The 26,118-nt window shown below is 41.2% G+C and overlaps 1 protein-coding gene across 18 annotated transcripts in view; it reads right to left on the bottom strand.

Annotated features, from left to right (window-relative positions):
* FGGY (FGGY carbohydrate kinase domain containing) overlaps window positions 1-26,118 on the bottom strand; it is a 387,087-nt gene that overhangs the window by 219,234 nt on the left and 141,735 nt on the right. For 17 of the 18 annotated variants that reach the window (XM_081818507.1, XM_081818506.1, XM_081818515.1 and 14 more), the window contains one exon: window positions 25,722-25,837. The exons of the other annotated variant lie outside the window; for it this stretch is intronic. In XM_081818507.1, coding sequence (XP_081674633.1) covers window positions 25,722-25,837 — 116 coding nt within the window. The remainder of the gene's footprint in view (window positions 1-25,721; window positions 25,838-26,118) is intronic. 18 annotated transcript variants of the gene reach the window in all.

Below are 26,118 nucleotides of genomic sequence, written 5' to 3'. Positions count from 1 at the left end.
CCACAGGTTAGTGGGTTAGAGCAGAGTGGCCACTAACACACCTGTGTACCTGGCACAGTGCCAGGCTCAGAGCGGATGCCTCACAGGCATGGTGAGGGACTGTCATATGCCTCTTACTGGTGAAGAGTCTGAGGCACGGGGCAGTTAAATGATGTGCCTGTCGGAGGTCACTCACATAATCACTGACAAAGTCAAATCCAGGGGATAATTCTGTTCTATGCAGAAAAGCTGGAGTCTGAGTACAGCTTCTGGTTTTTTTTTGTTTTTTTTTTTTTAAGATTTTATTTATTTGAGAGAGCGAGCAGGGGCAGGGGGAGGAGCAGCAGGAGAGGGAGAAGCAGACGCCCAGCTAAGCATGGAGTCCAATGCCAGGCTCCATCCCAGGAAGGCAGACATTTAACAGACTGAGCCACCCAGGTGCCCTGCTTGTTTTTTAAATATTGTCAAGTCATTCTTCCACAGTGATTCAGAGAAAGTTCTAGAGCTGACTAACTGGCTTCAACTCATCTTGGCTGTGTGCCCTTGGGCAAATTATTTAACCTCTCTATGCCTCTGTTTCATCATCTTTAAAATGGGGATAACAGTCTCTTAGAAGACCACTGAGTGAGTTATGTGAGTTATTAGAAATAAAGCTCTCACAACAGTTCCTGGCATATAGAAGGTACTCAATAATGGTAGCTAAACTTATTATATTAATGCATTTGCTCTTTCCCCAAATCTGATGAGTCACTGTTTTTCTTAGCTTTGATTAAATGTAGCTACAAATCCACAAAAAAGTGACATAAGAAAAAAAGAAATTTCTCTCTCCTGTAAAGAAGTCCAGAGATGGCAAATCCAAGGCTGGTATGGTAGCATCATTAAAACTCACTGTTCAGCCATCCCTAGAGTATGGCCTTTGTCTTCCTTATCTAAAATGGCTGCAAGAACTCCAGCCAACCTCCCTGATTCAGGCTTGCAGGAAGGAAAAACATATCCATACTCCGCCCACCCTCTCTTTAAAGGGGACCTCTCAGAATATTTCCGCTTACATCTCAGTGGCCAAAACTTAAGACGAACCTATGTAGCTGCAAAGGAGGCTGGGAAATGTGGTCTTTAAGAGCCCTATGTACAGCTAAAAGTCTGAGTCTTATTAATAAAAAGGATAAGAGTATAAATATTAGGTGGGCATTTAGCACTTTTTGTACTACTGGTCATGTACCACTAGCTAGTGATGAAATTGGAAAGTTCATTCCAGTCCTGTCCCATTTTACCAAAGTTTTGGGGTTCATAACAAATCAAAAGACATTTTCTGAGCCCACTTTCTCAAGATCTATAATGCTATCTCTACTTTAATTATTTTGAAAGCACATCCCCCTTAAGGGAAATGTAACTATATGGGTCTGATTCACTCTAAATTATTGAAAAATTGATTTTTTTAAAAGGTGTTTGCTAGCCAAGACTTTTTGAATCATCCTAATGAGCTTAAAAAATAAAACCACAAACTGTTTCTTCTGAAGAGCAGAATGTTCTCACCAATAAAAAGAGAAAAACTGAACCCCAGATTATGTGATTACACATTCCTTAGTGATAGATAACCTACCTTTTCTAAATCTTTGACTTTCAAAAAAACCCTCATTTCTCATTATTATCATGATGAATTTTACTTTAAAATGCTTATTATTTACTTCATATTAATTATGGATTATCAATAATTGGAGTGCTTTTATCGGCCAATCTTTTAAAATAATGGACATGATAGTGACTCTTCATGGAAGCATTACTTATTGATGTATTTTTCCAATCACAAGGATATAGAATGAGGCTCATAAAAAAGTCACATCTGTGATTGAACTTCGCTTTCAAATAAACATTATAGTCCCGAACAAATGCACTTTTACTCCCTGGCAAGCTTACCAGATGTCTCCTGCATCACAGAAACAGGCCATAAGAAGCTATTCCTTTAAGGGCAATGGAAAGAAAGATGGAGTAGGTGGACTGCACAGGAAAAAAGGGCAGGAATACAGAGGATACAAGACAGAGTGCAGAAGATACACTGGATCTGGCCCTGTTTGCTGAGATGACTCAGAAAACCAGTAAGCCAAATGATTCAGCACCATCTCTATGAAAAATGCATGGAAATGACTGGAGGTTTAATTGACTAAGTAAAAAGCATGAGCTTTTAAAGTCAGACAGGCCTAGTTTTGAATCCCTGCTCCTCCATCAAATAAGTATGAGATTTGGTGCCAGTTATCTAACCTCTGTGAGCCTTGATCTCCCTATCTGTAAAGGAAAATAATAATAGTACCTGCACCTTATGGTTCTGTTGGGAAGTTTACCTGATAATTCGCATAAAATGCTTGGCAGTGGTCCCCGGCACATAATACACACTCAACAAATGATCACCATTATCAGTACACGATTTCCTTTTCCTCTCTTTTTAGACTAGATATCCTCCCTTCAAGAGCCCTTTATCCCTCATCTTTTATTCTTTAAAAAAAAAAAAAAAGGCAAATTGCTGGAGGTGCAGGTGAGGGTGGAGAGGACTATTTGAATTCATCTCCCTAGGACTTCTAATTTCATTGAGGTGAGGAATAATAGTGAGGAAATTGCTTTAGACCAGGGTTTCTGTTCTTGCTGTTGATTTAAACTGTCACTATCTGCTAAAAATGAAAATGCAAATTTTGAACAAAGCCAAGGTTTCATCTAGGACAGGAAGGCAAAGTTTGGGTTGGCAAAAATTAAATGAAAATGCCACTTACTGAGCTGGCACAATAGAAATATCTCAAAAAGCAAAGAACAAAAGTCAAACTAGATACAGAAAAATAGGCAATTTATGACTTAAGACCACAGTAGAAAATAAGCCTCTTTAGGTAAAATTTAGTTATAATCACAAATTCCAGAGCAGAATATTTTATTCTTATAGGTCCATGGATTTCATTCTCAAATAATAAAAAATAATCTGTTTCTTCGTAGTCTATTTTTCAATAATAATAATAAATTAATAATCTGTTTTCTCCATAGTCTCTATTACACATCCCAGGCAGGGGCCTAGGTATGTCTTAGTCATGCTGTCTCTCCAGCATCTAGCACAATGCCTGGCACATGGAATATGCAATAAATATCTGTTGAACAAATGAGTAAATGAATACATGAAGAAGTGATTTTCAACAGCATTTTCCTCCATTCAGGTTGACAGTTTTCCTGGAGAACCATTAAACTTGGCCAAAGCAGGTGGGGAGTAGTAGTGTTTCTGATCACCAACCAATGCAGGAGTAATGAAGCTAGCCAGGTTGCTGACCTTCCAGTATGTAATGGCTGGAAGAAATCTGAGAGACCATCTACTCCAATGGGTCTCAAAGTATGGCTGGGGACCATCACCTGGGAACTTGCTGGAAATGCCAGGGCACCAGCCCCACTCCACATCTTCTCTATCAGAAACTCAGCATCTCAAGAATCTCTCAAGGTGTTCTGATATGTGTTCCACTTTGAGAGTAGCCGATATAGTTCATTGCCCTCAGTTCACAAAAGAGTAATGGAAGCCCAGGAAGGGAAAATCAGTTTTTTCAGAATCATCTTTTGTAATAACTGGACAATGAAAAGGTACCAAATTTACCACTTCTTGGCTTTGTGCCATTATTTTGCCTCTCTGAGCTTCAGTTTCCTCCTGTAAAATGGGAAGACTACTACTTACTCATGGTGGTAATAGTAATTAAATGACACTATATTATATAAAGGACATGGACCATGGCAGATATTCAACAAAGCTTAGTTCTCATACCACCCTGTTCCATCATGCTTTAGGGTAGACTGAGGGATAGTGTCACAGGATTTGAGATCCAAAGATGGTGGAAAACTCACATTCAACTTAATCACTATGGCGGAGACTGAGAGTTGGCCCCCCGATATACATTCTCTCTTCCTCCTATGGTATATGTTATTTCAGCTGTGTATATGGCCACCAACTAAAGAATGCATTTCCCAGGCTCTCCTACAGCTAGTTCTGACCTTGTGATTAGGTTCTGGTCAATGGGACGACAGCAAGAGTGATACGCATAATCATTTGTTCCTGACCTTAGAGGGAAGGAACATAGGTTCCTCTTCTTATTTCCTTCCTGAGGACTGGAATGGTTTTCCCTTCAGTCATATGGACCAAACCCTATGGAGGGCAGAACACCAGTGAAAAAGCCTGTATCCTTGAATCCATTCAGGTACACTACCAGCCCTGGACCAGGAGAAATAAAATCCTTTCTTGTTTGAGCCCTGGAATTTGAGATTTTATTACAGCAACAGCCTGTATTCTAAGTAATAAAAATCAGGAACTCTAGTCATATATATACTTATTCAAAAACAACCAGAAAATTACATGGTATATACTAGATTCTTTCTTGTTGGGCCCATAAGCCATCAGAATGTTCTAGAAATAACATATTTCAAAATCCAAACTGAATCTCATAGACAATGTAGGACTGTCAAATAAATTAATTCTCTGTTACCAGGTCTTATAACTATGTATGTGTGTATATATGTGTATACATGTACTATGCATATATATAATATACATAAAATATAATATTATATATTACAATATAAGTGGAAAATTATATATAATATTAATTATATATGTAATTAATTATATATGATATTACATATATAATTTTCCCTTTATATAATTTCCTTTTTTGGAAAATGTAGTCAAGATTCTTTTTTTTTTATTGGTCAAGATTCTTATATCCAAAAACTATATATATATAAATAAATAAAACCAAAGCTCTCTCTTTTAAATAAATGGTAATTTTTGCAGGGGCAAGAACTTTCTCAAATATGAAAACATTTGTTCTGGATTCATACAAGTGGGCTCGAGGTTGGAGTCTGCTACCAGAAAGACTACAGACTTCACTTGAGATTTGTGTCTGGCAAGCCCACAAGAGGCTCTAACATCAGGCTGTTTTTGAAATAATTCCAGGGTGACCCAAGCCATTAAAAGAGGACTCAGCTGGTGATAAAAGGATCTTGGTAAACATGATCATCAACTTGACAAACACATTCATCTGGAGTCATCTAGCCCTTGATCTGTACCCCTATAAACTGACTTGCCTGAAGAGTTTAGTATACCCAAGAGAGTCCAGCTCTTGGTTACCACCTGGTTATCAGAGAGTCTCTGCTCTTCCCATACTTGCAGAGCTGGGCTGGGGGCGGCATGGTGGAAATAAATCAGTTACACTGGCCAAGAAGTAGTTAACAGAGACCTGAACTAGCATTCCCAGCATCAGGAAATAGGATTCTATAAATCAGATGTTTTTCCCTATTGGTTTTTACAAGATACTCTCTGTGAAATATATCCAAACACAGACACGTTCCCATGGGAATGCCCGTTTCTTCCTATGCACAGAGCTGCACGAAAGGGAGCAATGCACCCCGTGGACAGCCTCTCTCTTCGCAAGTCAGAAACCTGTTCAGTTCAGTCTCTTACTTTCGACTCTTAGCATGGCAAGGACAATGCCAAAGGGCTTTCCCATGAGCTGGGCTGTGGATGATTTGAGCATCATGGAAAGAGAACCTGTGGGAATCTGTGTCCCGAGACTTTAGGTTCGTAGAACCCTGAGCGAAGCGGGTAATTCATTTCCACACCACTCTATTTTGTTGGCGTTTATGTTTATTAAAAATATACACCCTTACTCCCTTCTTGGTGCTCACATGTCCATGGTTCTGATAAGGCAAGAAAAGTAATTGCAGAGAAAGAGCATGAGCATCAGGAAGAGAAAAGAATCCTGCCGGGAAAACACACAAAGGACCTTGAGGAGATGGGACCTGGGTTTGAGCCCCAGCTCTGCCACAAACTGATTCAGAGATCGTCCTTAATTATTTCACCTTCTTGACCTTTAGTTATCTTCCTTCTAAAACAAAGTACATGTTTGCTATGGCCCTTTCCAAATACTAACACTCTGAAATTATTTTTTTAAAAATTAAACAACTTTATATTCTAAAGGAAAAAGAATGGCACAATGGACCAGGTCATTTCCTTGTTTAGAATTCAACAGTTCCCTGATGCCTCATGCAATGGTTTCTAAACGTTTTAAGTGTGCGTGACACTAAAAAGTCTTCAGCATGGATTCCCAATGTACATATTACTTATCAATTATATATATGCATGTGCTAGTGGATTTATAAGGCATACATGTGTATCGTGAAACATACATAAAAATAAAAAGAATGAAATAAATAGAGGTAAATAGAAATTCTAAATTTCTTTCCATACTCATTGGACCATCTTGCTTGACATCACTTGGGTCATGAAACCCCATTTACAGAACATGGACACACGGGATCAAGTTTAAGCAACTCATCATGGCACAGAAAGGCCATTATAATTTGGTCCCTGCCTGCTTCTCCAGCTTCATGTCTTCTTCCTGCCCCAAACTCAATGTTCCAGCAACTCCTTGCCTGCACACACCATATCAGTCAGCTCTGAGCCTTTACTTAGGCTCTAACTTCCATCAGCAATACACTTTCCTCAGCTCTTCACCTGAAAACCACCTCCGCATCTATGGCAGAGAGACTAAGTTGCCTACTTAGCACACACCCTCCCCTTCTTTCTTAATAATACAACTCTGATGTTGTTGGAGGCTGCAGTGCGACCAGGGAAAAACTTATCTTTTCCAGCTCCCCTTACAGATGGTGGTATTCATGTGATATGCTTCTGGCTTTACAGTGAGATATACACAGAAGTGACTGGGTGAGGTGTCTGAGGGAACACCCCAAAATGGAAGCAGCTTCAGTTAACACACACACACCTTTGCCCTTTGTTCTTGTCCTTCTTCCGCCTGCAACATAGACTTGACACTGGAGGCAAGACAATAAGACCAGAAAAGCCAGCCGTGTGGTGAGGGGGTCAGGTGCAGAAGATTAAAAGAAAGGCAATGAACTGGAAGACAGAGATCAGAGGGGAGAATGGTGCCGGAAGGGGAGGTCATGGTTCCCTTGTTCGTAGAATTAGTGCCCCAAGAGCACTGGGAAAAGTTGGGAAGGTTGATGCTAGGGAGTCACGGGATTAGATTTTTATTATAAAAAGTGCATGTTGGTGGGTATGTACAGAATGGGTTGAAGAACGCAAGTTTCTATTCAGTGAGAAATTTAGAAAGAAGCCTGTCACACAGTCCAGGTGGGAGGTTCCAGGAACCCAAACATAGTAGCATTTAAGATGGAGAGAGTGCGTGGACGACATGTGGAACACAGAACTGCCAGCAGGTGGCAACTGAGCCAATCGAGCGAGACAGTCAGGGCAGAAGCATCACGGGCTCGCAGAACTGGATGGCTGGTACTACCATTCACTGCGATGAACAAGACAGCAACTGAACAGACCCTTCCCATGCTTTGCAACCAGAAGGCTGTTCATGGCAGGGGACAATCACACAACAGGGCAGATTAATGATAAACTCATGAGAACCCCTCAGCAAGACTGTCAATATCATTCAACAACTCTCCAAGGTTTCTCTAGTCCTCCTGCTCCCCCCCATTCTCTACTTAAACCTTTGCCACTCTTCTCAGACTTCCAACTCCCCTACTTCTCTACCACGCTCTCAGGTGATCATCTCACCCACTTCACACAGAAAACAGAAGCCACCTAAAGGGAGCTCCCTCCACTTCCCACTTCCGAGCATACCCTCCTCCCCAGGTCTGCGCTCATTGCCTTTTTTGTAGTGCAACAGGACGACTATATCCCCACTTCTTTCTAGAAGAAATTCCTCCTGCCTTCTCTGGAAACTCAGCATAGCAATTCTCTTTCCTCTCTCTAGTATTGTCAACCTATCACTCCACTACCCGAACCTTCCCACCAATTAGAGCTGCCAGAGCAAATCTCTCTCATCTTCAACCAACTGACCAAGCAACAGGAAACTCCATCCACTTTCAACTATTCTTCTTCCTCCTCTAGCCACTGCCTCCATTTCCCTTTCTTTTCCTCCCAACCTAATTTCTTACAGAGATGTCTAAATGTGGCTGTTTTCCCAGCTAGTATTTTCAGTCTGGCATCCAACTGTCCTGGCTTGAATCCACACTAGCCAGCTGTGGGACTCTGGGTGATTAACTTCATTATGCCTCAATTTTCCTCTTCTGTAAAAGAGGGGGAAGGGATAACGTTCCCTCATAACGTTGTTACTACATGGGAATCCATATTAAGCACCTGGCACTGGGTCTGGCATCTAGTAAATGCCTGGTAAATGTTTGCTGTAGTTTTTATGAAATTATCATTTGCTCCCCAACCCTTATCTTTTGCCCCCACTGTTATTATAATAAAGTGGGTGGCTCTCCCTGAGGTCTCTAAGTCACTTTATCAAATAGACAGTTTTCAGTCCTCTTTGTCTTTTTATCTCCCATTACTCCTTAGCGTCGTCCCTAGCAGACACCTGGCCTTTAAGTGCTGAGATTCCTTTCCCCCAGATCCATTTTTCTTCTGCTGCTAGAGTCTTCTACATGTACCCACAGCTTTAATACCATCAACACCAATGGCTTCCAAATCTCTATTTCTAGCCTCATGGCTCCAACTTCTTACTGCTTTCTCCAGGTCTTTGTTTGGATATCTTGGAGGCATGAACTTGTGGCCTTCAGCTTCTTTAACTTGTTTTGACTGTCCTCTGAAGCATCTGTTTGTCTCTGAATGTATTCTCTAACACCTAGTCATTCATACATTTATCAATATCTACGGAGCATCTGCTACATTCTAGACTTTCTTCTACGTGCTATCTTGTCTTAGAAAATATGAGGGAGCTTATAACTAGTACACAAAGATGGAATAAGGTCAGTGGGATTAAAGGCTAAATAAAACCACAGATGGGAACAAAATTAATTGAGACAGGGTTAAACATATACACCAATGGCTTAAAAATCCACTACAGAGGAGTCTCAAATTTGCTTTAAATCTTCAAGCAGCCAAAGGGATGAGGGATATCTTGTTGGTTACTTAATATAATGCCCATGAGAGACAGAGAAAATAAAGAAATTATTCAGAAAAATTAGGATAAACTAAAAATAATGTAAGTACTCAGATTAGACAAGATTTTTCCCATGAGGCCTACATTATGAGGTATCTATGTGAAGTCATCCTAATTACCAGGTACTACTCAGATATTACTCTCTCAGTGTGGCAGGTAGGTGAACTTAGACCCTCAGACGTTAAATAACTTGCTTGATACTAGTCACACAGCTGATAAATGGCAGCACCAGGATGCAAACTCAAACCTATTTGGCTCCAAAACCCATTTTCCTTCCATTACCCCAAAGTACATTTCAAAAATAGATATCCCCACCCAGCAGCTCCAAGATCTCTACATACAAGGTCCGTAATAGGACAACATATGACATCGCAGAAACTCTGTATCTTAAAGATCCCCTGGCAGCTTTTGTACTTTCAATTTAAAGACAGATGCATAGTCTTTGGTAGAAAAGAACGGGGGGAGGAAGCAGAACATGAAGTATTAATAAACATCGTAAGATCATTACCTGGTCCCTTAAGTAGCCTCTGAAGTAAGAGCAATGGGGAAAAAAAACTGCAAGAGGCTATTTTCCCCTCCTAATAGATTGTACATTTCAACAGCTAAAAGCGTATGAAAATTTAACGGAATTTTTAATGTCTTTCTAGGTTTTACGATACCACAAAGAGATCATCTTTGTTCTCCTTGCCATGAGAACAGATGGGTGGTAGGGGTGGTGGGGCCGTGATTCACCACCTTCTCATGCCCGCAGAGGCTGTATGTGCAGCAGGCCAACTTCTGGGATCAATAGGGTTCATAACAACGCAGTATCTGCCAGCAATCCTTGAAGAGGCCATTAGTCAACCAGTGACCTGCCAACCTGACCACAGCAGCCTTCTGATGTGGATTCTCAGAAAGGTTAGCATGTGCCGGGAAACAGAAAAGGTCATGGGTATCTCACAATCAAAATCCACAGGACTGGAGTGAAGGGCATCGCAGAGGAGCTAGGAAGTCGGGGGTAAGGGCCACCCTGGAAACCAAGGTCACCACCTACCAGCTGCATGCCCAAGAAAAACTAAGTAGGAGAGGCAGTGGCTAGGATAGGCCGCATACGGCAGACGAGGGCAGCCACTGGAAATGGCCGCTCTCCATGAACACTGAACTAAATGACCTCTTGTGGACGGTAATAATGGCAAGAGGTCAGATGTCCACCTGGGGTCCAGATGCAAGTCTCAACTTAATAATTTCAGTAAAGGGGAAAAAATCCAAACTGACTTGTGAATTCTAATGTGAATGAAGCATGTGGCTTTGCAAGTGTCATATTGTCTACTTACTCTCCTCCTGGAATTTTAGGCAAGCCAAGAGAACTCTAATCCTCTGAGAGCCCTATCCTCAGGCGTCTTTTCCCTGCACCAGTTCAGAGCAAAGGAAGAAGGAACTTTGGAGTTGGGCTTGCATCTTTTGTTAGCTTCTTGAGTCAGCAATGAGGAGGGGCTTTGGTGGCCCACAGATCTGAATTAGAATTGAGCTCCATAATTTATTAATGTTTTTGACTTTGGGCAGGTGATTTTATCAGGTTAGACAACCCCAGACTGGTCAACTGTTTTATTTCCCACATTCACCAGATCTAAATTATCTTCTTTATCTGGGTCATTCTCCTGTAGATACACTCTTTATTATTATTATTACTATTTTTTTTTTGTTAGTGGCCCTTATAAATGTGAGGCCTGGATTGGGACAGAGGATTTCAGATATAATCTGACCAGAACTGAGGCTCTTGCTAATCCTGACCTGAACACTGCAGCTATATTAACGCACCGCAGCCTCAGGAGGCTCTGCGGCCTTGTGGTCAGAGATGCAGGCTCTAGAGAAGAACTATCTCCAGCTCCATTACTTACTGTGTGACCTCAGCAACTTACTTAACCTCTCTGTGCCTCAGTTTCCTCATCAGTAAAGTATAAGAGTATCTACCTAGACTGGTTAAGCAGATTAATAAGTTAATAGTTATAAAGCATATGGAAGTGACTGATACATAATAAGTACTCAACAAATACGTACTTGGTTCATTGCTCCTTGGCAATCAAGCATTCTCTAAGAAATCTAGGCTACTACTGAGATTACATATACACCACTGAGAAGCTACTTTTGTTTTTCATTTTTTTTAATTGAGGTATAACTGACATATAACATTATATTAGTTTCAAATGTACAACATAATGATTTGATATTTGTATATATTGTGAAATGATCACATTAAGTCTAGTTAAAATCTATCACCTTACTACATATTTTTTGTGTGTGATGAGGACTTTTAAGGTTTACTCTCATAGCAACTTTTACATATGCAATACAGCATTACTAACTATAATCACCATACTGTACATACATCCCCAGAACTGACTTGTTATAACTGAAGTTTGTACCTTTTGACCTCTTTCACTCATTTCACCCACCCACCACCCCTGCCTCTGGTAACCACCATCTGTTCTCTGTATCTATGAGCTGCTTTGCTGTTTTTTGTTTTGTCTTGTTTTTTTAAGATTCCACATATAGGTGACTTATTTCACCGTGCATAATGGCCTCAAGATCCACCCATGTTGTCACACACAGCAAGATTTCATTCCTTTGAATAATATTCCATTGTGTCCACACACATACACACACCACATCATCTTTATCCATTCCTCCACTGATGGACATTAAGGTTGCTTCCAAGTCGTGGTTATTGTAAATAATGCTGCAGTGAAATGGTGGTGGTGGTGGGGGGCATGTATCTTTTTGAATTACTGTTTGTTTTCTTTAGATAAACACCCAGATGTAGAACTGCTGGATCATTTGGTAATTCTACTTCTAGCTTCTTGAGAAACCTCCCTACTGTTTTCCACAGCGGCTGCGCCAGTTTGCACTCCCAGCAATAGTGCACGAGGGCTCCTCTTTCTCCACGTCCTCACCAGCACTTACTATTTCCTGTCTTTTTGATAATAGCCAATCTAACAGATGTAAGGTCATATCTCATAGTGATTTTTTATTTTTCATAGCAGTTTTGATTTGCACTTCCCTGAGGATTAGTGATGCTGAGCATCTTTTCAGGTACCTGTTGGCCATCTGTATATCTTGTTTAGAAAAGATATATTGTCCTTTTATTTTACTTTTTATTTATTTTATAATATATATTCAAATCTTTTACCCTTTCCTTCCAAGCATTTTTTAATGAAAAGACATACCCTGATAAAAATTCACATTAATTTTAACTTATCCTTCTAATCTGTTATTCTTTAAAAAAAATTTTGAGGGGCACCTGGGTGGCTCAGTCGGTTAAGTGCCTGCCTTTGGCTCAGGTCATGATCTCAGGGTCCTGGGATCGAGCAGGGACCTGCTCAGCAGGGAGCCTGCTTCTCCCTCCACCCCCGCTCATGTTTGCTGTCTCTCTCTCTCAAATAAATAAATAAAATCTTTAAAAAATTTTGGATTATGTTATTTAATGTATTAATTATGGTTCCCTGCTTCGTATCATTTACATATTAATTCAGCAAGTCCTCTATGTGTTCATCCAAGTTGCTGATTGAAAATATTATCAAGGGCAAGTTAAAATGCAGTGAATGCCACGTGCCATGTCACCAGAGGCTCATAAGGAGTTGAGATGAAGTTCTTTATCCACAGTCTTTGAGGTAGTTTCTTAGCCCTTTGGGAATCCATTCTGAATGCATCACTCATTCCAAAGTCCTCTATTTTAACTAGGAGAAAACTGCTAGAAATTCCTCAAAAATGTATAGCACACAAGATACATTTCTTCTATGACATTTTATCAGTCTCAAACTCTAACTCATTTATTTATTCAATAATATTTAATGAACAGCTATTCTGTCAATAAACATACAAATACATCCAAGAATAAGGCAGTAAGATAGTGACAAGTACTAAGAAGAAAATACAAGAGAGCCACAACACTGCTGGAGCAGGGAAGGGAGTGGTAGCTCAGGGGCGGAGGAGGCTCTTCTCCAATGACATTTAAACTGAGCTATGAACAAAGGGAAAGAGATAACAGTGTCAATATTTTTAGAAAAGCCAAGGCAGACAGACAGCCAAGTTAACGCAAAGGCTACACATACCAGAAATGTTTGAGAAACAGAACATCACTGTGGTTGGACAGTAAATACGTGGGGGCGTGGCAAGAAATAAAAGAAAGGGGGTAGAAGGAGAGAGCTATCACATAGGACTTTGAAGAGCATGTCAAGGGATTTAGTTTTTTTTTTTTAATTGTAATAGAAAGCCACTGGAAGAATGTGGCCATGAGAGTAGCATCATCTGATTGACATTATTAAAATAATAATCCGACTACAGTAGCAAATGGATTATCAGAGGAAAGAACATAATCAAGGAAACCAATTAAGAGGCTGGTACATGAACCCTGCAAGAGATGAAAGTACTTTGAACTAGGATGGTAATAGTGAAAAGGGGTAGGAATGGCCTAATTCAGGGTTCATTTTGGAGCCAAGAAGATAGGACTTGCTGGCGAATTAAATGCTAGGTGAAAGAGAAAGGGAAGCATCAAGAATAACTTCTGGGTCTGGGTCCTGACCAAGTGAGAGAGCTACTGTACCTTTTTGGGAGATAGAGGAGACAACAAGAGGAACATGTTGGGTAGCTGGGTTGTGTGGGCAAATCAAGAGTTCTGTGTTGGATCTCAATCTCCCCCAGCCATCCAGCCAGCCAGCCAGCCTTTATTTAGTGGTGATGCTGGGCAGAGGAGACAGCACCAACAGTCTAGTTGAGGATATAAGAGCAGACGGACAAGATGTAAGCACTGAGTGCTACTGGAGCTTCGACTATGCCCAACAATCTAAAGAAGGAGAGTACTCCTGAGAAAGCAATTTCAAGAACAGACAACATCTGAGGTTAGGTTAGCAGAACTCATTCGTAGTGAACCTGTGCGACTTCCTAATGACATCCTTTTTCACAATTATATGCATAATAATCACAACCAAGATATCTTGTGTGATTAACATGAAGCACACAGGTCATTTTTAGGGGTCAAAATTTTGGAAAGCTGGGAGCAGTAACTTATCTGAGCAGCAATTCAGTCTTGCTCTCAGGGGCTCCAAGATCACATCTGCAACTTATTTTCTTAGTTGTGAATACCCAGCTGAGCATGAATATACAACACTGATGGAGACCGTCAAAATACTTCCTTAAATTTTCCATTTTCTCTCAACCACACTCAGTCTGAATGAAGCCAGTTCTCTGAGATAATGATTTCAGCATCATCTTGCAACCTGTTCCAAGTTTCTCAGCTCTAGTCACAGTGGTCTTCCTTCACCATGCTTCCTCCTGCCACAGTTACTGCAAATGCTGTTCCCTCTACCTGAAACACTGTTCCCAGCCCTCTTTTCAGAGTTACTGCATATCAACCTCCCCTAAACATCCATTCCTCAAACATTTCCTAGTTTCCCTGACAAGGCCATATCCCATTATTACGCATTCTTTAGGCCCCCTTGACCCATTCTTTGTACCATTTATCTCAGCACTAATTTTGTGACTGATGGACTAATGTACTCTTTACTACACTGACAACTCAAGGAAGGCAGGAACCCTGTCGGCTTTGGTTCATCATTATTCTCCTACAAGTAGCATGATGCCTAGCATTAAGTTAATGAGTGAGAACAAAGAAGGAAAATAAGAGTGCTGCTTCTTTTTTTTTTTTTTTAACCAAATCGTTAATATGATCCAATCTTTGCAAACCATTAACCCAACCTTCTTAGTTTTTCTTCCTGTGGATACACTTATCAAAAGTCTTTTTTTGGTTGCTCATAGAATTTGACATTAGGGGAGTCCAATATTAGCTCCCTTTATCACTATGATACTTTACGTAGTATTAAATCTTCTCATGTCAGTTAATTTAGTAGTTACTGTTTACTGGGGTCTTACCAAAAGTCAGACACTTTACATACATCACCACTCCATCATGAAGACCATGCAAGGTAGGTATTCCTACACCTGTTTAATAGATGAAATCAAGTCTCAGAGAGGCTTAGTGATTTCCACAAGGTCATAGAGTCAGTAAGTGGTGATTCTGGGATTCAATTATAGGTCTTTCTAACTCAAAAACTTCTAACTTCTGGTTTCCCCAAATGTAAATCTGGAATAAAAACCATTTTTCAAATCGGACGGGAAATCAGTGTGAGAGTGCATGAAAAGAAATACTCTTTTAAAGTCATAAAGCACCGTAGGAATATTAGTCACTGAGTTTCTTAGCTAATTATCACCTATGTATCCTGTATTTTTTATTTGCCTATGATGTGTGCCCTTTTGTTCATGAGAAAAAGCTAAAGATTGCCAGTTATGGTGCTGAAGAATTTAAGAAAACCTATAATTCTGGTCAATGTAAGCTCTCAAGGAGGTAAGACTGGAATGTGATTATGATTTCGAAGCAGAAGTCTGATTATTTTATAATATGCTGCTTGGAACAAAAGTTGTGTGAACCCAAGGGTAGAGTTCAGAAGAAAAAAAAAAAAAAAGCATTCCCCAAAGTCAGAATAAGTTGGCAGTAATTATATGGCATTATTCATGGGGTACTGACTTTGGCAGACATGACCTATCACCTAGGGAAGAATTTGAGTTCAGAAGAATGAACAGTTATTAAGATAGTAAGAAGTGACCTTTTTTGAAGACTTACTATGTGCTAGGATCTTTTACCTGCATTATTTACTTTAATCCTCATAATATACCAATTAAGGCTCAGGAAAATCAAGTACCTCATCCAACAATACATATGGCAGAGCGTATATGGCTTGCAGATGACAGAGCCATCCGAACACAGGCCTGACATGGATGACCAATTCTCAGCCATTAAAATAGGCAACAACTAATATAGTATTTAATTATTTTAGTTGAACTGCATTAGTAGCTTAGGAGCTTGACTGATATATTCCTAGATCCAATGATCCCTGGTTGCTTGGGCAAAGTCCAATTCCTGTACTTGCAAGGCTGAAACGTGGACACTGGATTGGGTGAATTCACATATGTAAGCCCGTCCCTCATAGACATTCTTCTGGTGCTTAGTCCCTTTCAAATGACAGTAACAAGATTGGTTAAATGACCAAAATATTTTGAAAAAGGTAAGACAAGGAAAGGTGGCACAGAGTACTGGAACAGCCACCAGACTGGGGGTCAGGAGACCTGGTTTCTGGTCTCAGTTCTATCACTAGAGCGCTCCAAGACCAAGGAAATTCACCCTACCATCCTGAATCTTGGGTTTTCATCTATAAAATGAAGATAGGAGAGCAAAATCTCTATGATCCCTTTCAGCTCTGCTATTCTCTGACTGCCCAGCAGTAAGAGAAGTTGGCGGCTGATCTCACTTTTGGGGGGCTTCAAATTATCTTCCAGATGCCATACTGAAAGGAAGAGCAGTTCCATGAAACCTTATACACAGCAAGCCTTCTGAAAGGCATTACCTTACAGCATGATGTGGTCATCACTGCTCCCTTGCCCTCCTGGCTCTGCAGGGCTATTCCTGGAAGGGTTAGCAACTGAAACAGTACTTCTGGGAATCTAAGAGTGGTGGTGGTGGGTGGGGAGAGCACAAGTACTTTTTTCAGGCCCAACAGGCAGGGAACAGAAATGTTGAGAGAATAAAGATCCTTGTCTTTGTGATGCCAAGATATATTTAAAAATGGTAACAACTAACAGGTCTCCAGGCTTTGTAAACCACACTGTCCTGTGCTATCGGATATCTCCTTTCAGCTCCACAACAAAACTTTATGGTAGGGAGGTAGGTAATGGGTACTGTATGTGATTAGAGGAAAGAAACAGACCTGGTGGGCGTGTATACACACACACACACACAATCATCTTCATAGGAGCTACAAAACTTCTAAAACTGCCCACAATTTTATTTACAGCACGGGCAGGAGTAATCATTAGAACCATCTCTTGAGAGGCATGGAGAAAATCTTTTGGAGTCTCCCACTGGTGATTCATTAAGGAAGGATAGAAGCCCCATTAGAAATTAAACCCAGTCCCTTTGGGGTGCCTGGGTGGCGCAGTTGGTTAAGTGTTTGACTCTTGAGTTCAGCTCAGGTCATGATCTCAAGGTCGTGAGATAGAGCCCCACGTGCGACTCCACACCCCACACAGAGTCTGCTTGGGATTCTCTCTCCCTCTGCACCTCCCCTCAAATAAATAAATAAATCTTTAAAAAAAGAAATTAAATCCAGTCCCCTCTCCTTTCCCACCATAGGTCCACTATGCTCAAGCCACATCCAGAAATTCATGCACACCTATAGTCTTCTGTGCCTCCATGCCTTTGCCTGGGCTGTTTTTTCTGCCTTAAAAATCATTTACCACTTTTGCCTGGTAAACTACCACTCATATTATTTAGACATCGCAAATGCCATCTCATAAGAAGACTTCCTTGATACCACCTCCAGCTGTGACTTTTTGCTCTGCTTGCCCACAGTATTTTGAACATATCTAGACTTACTGAAAAGCAAGAAAAACACTGAGATTATTGATTTATTTGCCTCTGTCCCCTAGACATGAGATGCCCAAGGGCATGGACCATGATGAGTAGTTTTTTTTGTTTTTTTTTGAGATTTTATTTATTTGCGAGAGAGAGAATGAGAGACAGAGAGCATGAGAGGGAGGAGGGTCAGAGGGAGAAGCAGACTCCCTCCTGAGCAGGGAGCCCGATGCGGGACTCGATCCCGGGACTCCAGGATCACGACCTGAGCCAAAGGCAGTCGCTCAACCAACTGAGCCACCCAGGCGCCCCCATGATGAGTAGTTTTATACCTCCTGTACTTAGTCCAGCACCTGGCACATAGGAAGCACTCAGTAGTGTGGTTGTTTGGATGGATGCATGACTGGATGGATCACTAACATGAAGACTTCTAGGTCATTCTCCATTAGGCAGAAGTTTTATTTTATTTTATTTATTTTATTTTTTTTTTAAAGATTTTATTTATTTATTTGACAGAGAGAGACACAGCGAGAGAGGGAACACCAGCAGGGTGAGGGGGAGAGGGAGAAGCAGGCTCCCCGCAGAGCAGGGAGCCCGACGTGGGACTTGATCCCAGGACCCTGGGATCATGACCTGAGCCGAAGGCAGTCGCTTAACCGACTGAGCCACCCAGGCGCCCAGAAGTTTTATTTTAAAAGATAAAATAAGACAGTACGATATTCAGAGGATATGAACTTGCCTCAGACATTGAAAAGACCTTATTCTATTACCTGGACAGGAATGAGAAGGGTAATAACAAACAGTGGGTTAAGACCAAAGACTCAGGGTGAAGGGCAAAGACAAAGCCATAGGGATGGCCTCCCCCAGGACATGGGAGACAGTGGTGTGGAAATGCTGGGATTACCTGTGGCCAAAGATTTCCCCAGACCTCCCAAAACCTATTACTAAAAAAAGCATGAAAATCTCATGATACCAAGATGGAGTAGCAGTTCAGCAAAATTCTAAATGAAAAGTCTCAAATGCTAAGGAATGAATGGATAAATCCTTGCAAACATATCTGGTTCTATTGGGACAATTCAGATCATTGAGTATTAATAGCCATAAAAGGATTCTTATAATACCCACAAGCATGGATGATATGATATCCCTGAATTCAGGCTCCCAACATCGGCCATGATGCCTATCACTGGTAGAAACCCCTTCGTCATGTTTCCACAAGGGGATTTCCTCTTCTCTCCCTCAGGATGCAGTAGCATTCATATGAACACTCTCATCTCATGCTTGTATACTCTCATATATTCCATCCATGCGAAGAAGATCGCTTAGCTAATCCATGAGACTTGGAGAAAACCAACCTCCCTGGGGCCATGTTCACAAGGAAGGAGTGCCACTGCCTTTACATGGAGTCAGTGCAGGCTTGGCATGGGTCTCTCTTCTTGAACCACCTAGACCCAGCCCAGTGGGCTCTTTCAATTTGTGAATTAAGCAGATCAAATGCCGAAGCAAGCCCAGCCAGGTCTCATCTCTTTGTGTGAGCTCCTTGGCCTACCAATGAATGGATTAGGTCAGTGTCATGCAGGTCCCAGGGTCTAGCCACATTCAGAAAAGAGGTAGGATTTTCCCACCGTGCTCTTTAATTCAGTACTGCACTTTGCTTCAGCTGGCTCTGGGAACTGTGCTCTATTGTTTAGACTTTAGAGCAGACCAGTGGTGAATACTGGGCCATCAATGTCCTCAACACATACTTGTGATGGGTCATGATTCTTTACCTCCAGTGTGAAGCCTACATGACAACAATATCTCAAATGCAGCTTTAGTTAACTGCAGGGTTACCTGACCCTATGGAAAAGTGGTAGTCCTAATCTTAAAATAAGTTTGCTTGTTTTTTGTTTGTTTTCTGTGAAGGAGTTTGAAATATTCCCTGTCATGCAGAAGTCTCAGAGAGAAATGCTACAGGAATGAGGCTGGACTGCAACTATCACTCAGGGCTGTGGTATGTCTTCCACAGAGTCTTTTCTTAAGTGGCAAATAAATTCATGAAAAAAGAACTGTGAATACTGAAATTATGAAATGAAATCACTGTCTGTCACCTAGTAATGTCACATAATTCAAAACAATTTATGGAGAGTGCGTAAGTATTTTGGACAATTGAGGCCAAAAAAGGAATTGTTTATCAACTCCACCATTCAAACACATATTCACTCATTCACCAAGTATTTTGTCAGTATCTATTAAGTGCCAGATAGTAGCCAGTGCCCTGTGCCTAAAACACAGTCTCCCAGAGGGAGAGAAAAGAAGTTCAAAAATGTAGCCTTTCTCCTTTTAGGGAACGGTCTTCCTTCACACATGCATATCTTCAACTTTGCCTATCACTTAAGTTAGTAACTCCTTCTACCTGAGCTTGTAAGTCTCTTTTTTGCCTGGTTTTCCTGACCCCACATAATGCATGATCTGGAGGCTAGCACACTGCACCCTTGTACATAACAAAGCCCTTTCTGTAATGCAAATAAGCAGTCTATAATTCAGCCACTTTGTGCACACGAGTTTCCATGAAGTGGTCTGCCCCAGTAACACAGGGAAGCACTCTTCTCAGGAAGTAAAAGGCCAACTGGGATGTGCTGAAAGACAGCCTGGACAATGGATGAGAGCAGGTGGGATGCTGCTTGTCTTCCTAAGGGTCCTTTCTCCCTGCTGCTCTCTTCCTTCCTGTTGGCTTTTGATAGATATGTAGGATTAGATGGGTGACCTGTGGATGATTCACATGGAACTGAAGGTCAACATTTATTGGCACAGATTATTTTATTGGACTATGGGTAGATGAATCCCTGCAAGACACCGGGTTTAAGTGTTTCCCATCAACTCTGAACATTAAACAGTTTTGTTAGTATAGTTTCAATTGTGAAGAAATGTCTACTGTATTCTTTTGAGTCACAAAACTATTTTTCATCCTTACTTTGTATAATGTTCCCCAATCAAACCATCCAAATACCTCCTTGAAAGAAGGCATTAGGTGATAACATTTTAGCTTTGAAAATTTGCATGTAAGTTACTCAAAACATTGTAAATTTCTTCCCCTGTCCTTCAAATGCACCATATAAATATTGCATTTGATCCTTAACTTACATTCCATCAATAATTTATTTCATAAATATCCCTCAGTAAGACCATCAGTTGCTGAGGTGTTCGGTTTTCGGGGAAAGCATTTATTTACTGCATGAGCCCAGGAAGGCTGGTAAAGACTTGGCTAAAAGCTCCACATGGAGCGAATTATGGTAATTGTATCAATGCTCAAATCCACGAAGCTCTGCTCAAATCTGTGTAAAGGTTTTGCACTTTATTGCCCACATCTTGACGGGCAATGAGTCCACTGGAAATGTTTAACACTTCACAGGGAAGCTTATGAGATTCATTGCTCATAGTTACAAAAATTACCGAAGAATCTCTGGAGGTATCTTCCAGAGCAATCTCTGAAAGTCACAACTGAGAGTTAACAACCTCTTTACTATCTTCCACTTTTAGATTAGATTGAAACTACAAGTTCAAGTCACCAGAAATGAAAATCAAAGGAAATATCACAATTAATTTTGATGAATGGGTAAGTTTTAATTCATGTATGGCAATATTCTGGTTAATGATATGTCTCCTTAGGACATCCATTAAAAATCCATTAACTTAACAGGCTAAAACTAATAAAGTTACTCTGGAAATTTTCTGCTAGATTAACATTATGGATTTTTAACGAATATTTCCTGTAGGTATTGCTCTATTAGCAAACCTAATATAATAATTAAACATGGGTTTTGTGTCAGGGGTTGGGGGAGCACCAAATGTTAAAATAAAAAAATCAGAGTTGAAGTTGGACCCAAGTCACCAAAGGTACTACTAAAATCAGTAAATATCATTATAGCTTTTAAAAGCAAAAAGTGCCAACCGACTAGGACCAGCCATCTCAAGTCAATTTATTCACTTACTAATCACATAGTATTTGATCTACTAAAGTGTACCATCCCCCTATGCCAGACACAAAGGTAAATTAGTGAAAATCCTGATGTCAAGGAGCTCACAGTCTAGTATAGAATCAAGACACATACAGGTAATCAATGTATACTATACTAAAATATGGTCAATATACCATGAGAACACTCAGAAGGAACAACCAAATTCAGGGGGTGGCGGGGGCACAAGTAATTGAAGTTGAAATTTGTGTTCCAATAAGATATTAGCTCCTTCTAGGGCCTCCCATTGGGAAGGTTTCAATCCTGACTTAGCATTTATTACTTCTGCATGGGGTTAGATGAGATTATTCATCAAATTTTCATCTGCAAACAAGGTAACATTACTTTTGTCACGGATTGTGAGAATTACATGCAACAAGGTCTGGGAAAGCACAGAGAAATGTGCTTGAAATATAAAAGAGGAAGCAGGGTTAGTATTTACGTTGCCTACCATTCATAGGCACACAATGAATATTATTAATTGGAAGTCAATATAGCAAAAGGGTTAGAGCAGGATTTGGAATCATCCAAACATGGGTCTATATTCTGCCTCTACCATTTGCAAACTGTCCAACATCATTTAAACACTTTTCCCTTTCCTGACCCTCAGGTTCTTCACCTATAGAAGTGGAAAATAAAAATAACTCTATTACACAGTTTTAAAAATTTACGAAGATAATGGTTAAGATGCAATAGTATCATGTCCGAGAAGCAGTAAGCTATTAGTTTTCATTGCTACCATTAATTATGCCTTCACAGGTAAGACTATATGGAAACATGACGAGACTCGGTCTAAGTTCACACCATTAGTGCCAAAACTAGAACCACTCTAGTTCCCAGTTCAGTGTTTTAGACCCATCTTGCCTATACCCCTCAATTACAAGACAAAAAAACCTTCCCTTGGCACTCAGTCCTGATGGTTCTCCATCAAGGCAGCAAGTTCATGGGGTGCCTCCAGAACAGCAGCTTGGGGACTCAGGACTTGATGGCTCTGCTTTAGCTCTAATGACCATGCACTAATACCCTGGTGCTATGGGCTGAATTGTGTCCCCAAAATTAATACGTTGAAGCCCTAATCCCCAACATGACTATATTTGGAGATAGGGTGTGTAAGGAGGTATTTAAAGTTAAATGAGGTCAAAAGGGTAGGGCCCTGGGGTGCCTGGGTGGCTTAGTCAGGTGAGTGTCTGACTCTTGATTTCAGCTTAGGTCATGATCTCACATGAGATCAAGCCCTGTGTTGGGCTCTGCACTCAGTGGGGAGTCTGCATGAGAGTCAGTCTCTCTCTCTCTCTCTTCCCCTCTCCCCCACTTGCACTCTCTCTCTCTCTAAAATAAATAAATAAATCTTTAGAAAAAGGGTGAGGCTCTGAGCCAATAGGATTTGTGCCCTTAGAGGAAGCGACACTAGTGAGCACTCTCTGGTGCGCACTCTCTGCACATGTACAAAAAAGAGGTCATGGGAGCACACGGTAAGAGGCAGCTGCAACAGCCAAGAAAAGAGGCCTCAGAACTAAACTCACCTTGTTGGCACTTTGATCTTGGACTTCCCCGCCTCCAGAACTATGAGAAACAAATTTCCATTGTTGTAAATCACTCAGTCTATGGTGTTTTGCTACAGCAGCGTTAGTGGACTAAGACACCCAGGACATCCCTTTGCCACAGTTGTCTCTTCACTCTTGCCATCTGTCTCCATTCCAGCAACTGTGTCTGTGTCTCACACATTCCGCCAGCAGATATTTATCAACATCGCCTGTGCTGAGATACTCAAGGGTAAGGTACACTGATCCCTGCCCTCCAGAAGCTTTTGGTTTAGCATCGGCTTGTGTGGCTGCTCATGCCTGCTCATGAACAGGAAGCCCTGTCTGAAAACCCAGCTGGGATGGCAGGAGTCCCAACATGCCAGCCTCTAGCCAGCTCACTCAGCCCCCAGAATGAAAGACCGACCCTATTCCCCAGTTGCTGTCCAAGCAGCTGCCTCCAAATGGCTGGAAGACCCAGAATTTTAAAGCTAACCATCATATGACTTAGGGTATTAACACCTTTTTACACCCTGTGAAGTTATACTCCACTTATCCACTGAGACCCCATCACGCCTTTCTTATGTTCAGGTATGCGCACTTGTTTCAGTCTGGCAGATACTGACCTTGAGAGCTAAATCCTGGACCACTGCATAATCCCACTGGGGGCCAAGCACACAGCCACACCAGCTCCCTCAGTCTCGTATATCCCGATAGTCAGTGTGCTTTCGCAGGAAAGTGCGCAGTTAGAGACCCTAGTTCTAATACTGACTCGACAACTTAATAGTGGACAAGGAACTGAATCCCGGTTTTCCCATCCATAAAATGGGAATAGCTATTACACCAACAGGTTTGTGAAAGCCACATGAGATAATGCACATAAATCACCTACCAAAGGACTCAGAATATAGCTGATGACGAATGACTGCTGCTTTGCTTTTTTCTTCTCTTCCGTGGCCCCAAGCCCCTCCCCTTCTCTACCAGCTCAGATCCAGACATGATTTCCATGGAGCCACAGAAATTCCAGAATGGCTCTTGCTGCATACTACTCTGACTGTTCTTTTCCCCAGACTTAGCAATTAGTAGTTGAACAGACTACAGACAACCAAGTGAGGCTATCCGCAACACAGTAGGAGAGGTGCTACTTGAATCTTTCATGTTTCTATCCTGAAACTCTTGCCCTTTAATAGATGGGTCATGAGGACTCCCCCAGAGAAAGGTGAAACTGAAATGACCTACCACATGACTCAGTTATCACGGGCAGTCACAAGATGTAGCAGACAACAGTTTTTCGCCAATATTTAACAGCACAACTCTCAAGTTTTAGCTGGCCACGTGCATGGACACACGGCTCCCCAGCCCATGGCCACATTCTTCAGCTACCCTTGCAGCCTTGTGGAGCCTTAGGAACATATGCTGGTTAATGGGATGCGATCAGAAATGACGTGGCTCATGTCCATGTTATGGTCTCTCCAGAAGAATGCAGATGGATTCCTCTGGTCCTTTTCATTCCTCCCACTCACTGACTGGGAACTGATGAGAACTGGAGTAACTAACTTGGACCCAAAGTTGGAGGCCATGTTGTGACAATATCAGAGCTGGCCTGATAGTCACTTCCCTCTATTCTATTACATAAAAAAGGGAATTACCTTCCATCTTGTTTATTAACCCACTGTCCTTTTCATTTTTATTGTTACAACGTCTTAGCCTAAACACTAAACAGTACAAAAGGATTTCTATTTAATTAGGGGTAACTGCCTACCTGATGACAGCTTACTACAACTGCAAGTAGTCACTACAGGAAATAAACAACTTCCTGTGAAATGAACATGCAAACCTTAAACTTTCAAATGCCAGATATCGTTATATAAACGTACCTAGCATCTCAATTCTTTCCCCAAGTAAAACCCTACCAGTCACCCACACCTTTATTACCTGGTCACATAAAACTGGAAGTCTGGGACTCTATGGCCTTAGTCAGGAACCACTGGCTCAACCTGTAGCTTCTGTCTTACTCCTGTTTCTTCTCATTTTTATCTCAATTGTTTTTCTTTCTGTTCATGGCCTTGTCTGGTTCCTTGAACATAATTCACAAAGCATCTTCTAATACTGACTGGAAACAATCTATACACACCCCCTTGATTATTCTATTCCCAGCTACTCTATGCGAATGTCTCCCTCAATCTAGCTCAACGTCTACAATTCTGTATTTCATTGCAGACTTCCACAGCCTGTATCTCTACTCAGTTCGTATGAGACCCAAAACAAGGGCCTACTAGTCATGGTCTACCCATCACAACGGACTCATTTCTCTTAGAAAAACAGGGCAGAGTTTCTGCATTTCTTTTTTCTTTTTTTAATTTTATTTGTTTGAGAGACAGAGAGAGTACAAGCAGAGAGAGGGACTGAAAGAGAAGCAAACTCCCTGCTGAGCAGGGAGTCCAGAAGGACGCAGGGCTCAATCCCAGGACCCTGAGCTCAAGACCCGATCTGAAGGCAGACGCCTAATCGACTGAGCCACCCAGGTGCCCCTCTTTTTTTTTTAATATTTTACTTATTTATTTGAGAGAGAGTGCACAAGCAGGGGGAAGGGCAGAGGGAGCAGGGAGCCTGACTCAGGGCTGATCTCAGGACCCCAAGATCATGACCTGAGCCAAAGTCATTCACTTAACCACTGAGCCACCCAGGCACCCCTTGCATTTCAATTCATAAAAAAACAAAAACAAACAAAAAGACAATATCCTTATATATACATACACATAATTACTCTCCAGATGTTTTCATTTTGTTTGCTTTTTACCTATTTTGCTGTAATTATCTGCAACAAAATCTTCCAATCCGATCATCTTCCAGAAACTGTCATCCCAGCCTTTCTCTGCAGAGTATGTCCATTTGCACACCAGGGAGCAGAGAGACCTAAGTAAATGGGACAAAGGTAGAACCAATAATATGAGTCAGGCTTCCTTTATATTTTGCCAAATACCTACCCAGATATCTGCAGTAGTGTTAAAGAAGTAGAATAAGCCAAAGTAAGTAAGTACACATCCCTGTTCAGATCCAAAGTCTCCACTTATACCTGGCCATGGGTTGGTGGTTATGGGGATGAGTGATGGGTAAATGGGTGTTCATGATCTACTCTGTTTTGTGCATGTTCAAAATTCTCTATAATAAAAAAGGTAAAAAGAAATTGAAAAAGT

This window comes from Leptonychotes weddellii, chromosome 4, assembly GCF_054177405.1.
Source record: "Leptonychotes weddellii isolate Sample4059 chromosome 4, ASM5417740v2, whole genome shotgun sequence".
NCBI classification, from domain to species: domain Eukaryota; kingdom Metazoa; phylum Chordata; class Mammalia; order Carnivora; family Phocidae; genus Leptonychotes; species Leptonychotes weddellii.
This window is presented reverse-complemented; position numbering and strand designations above follow the sequence as displayed.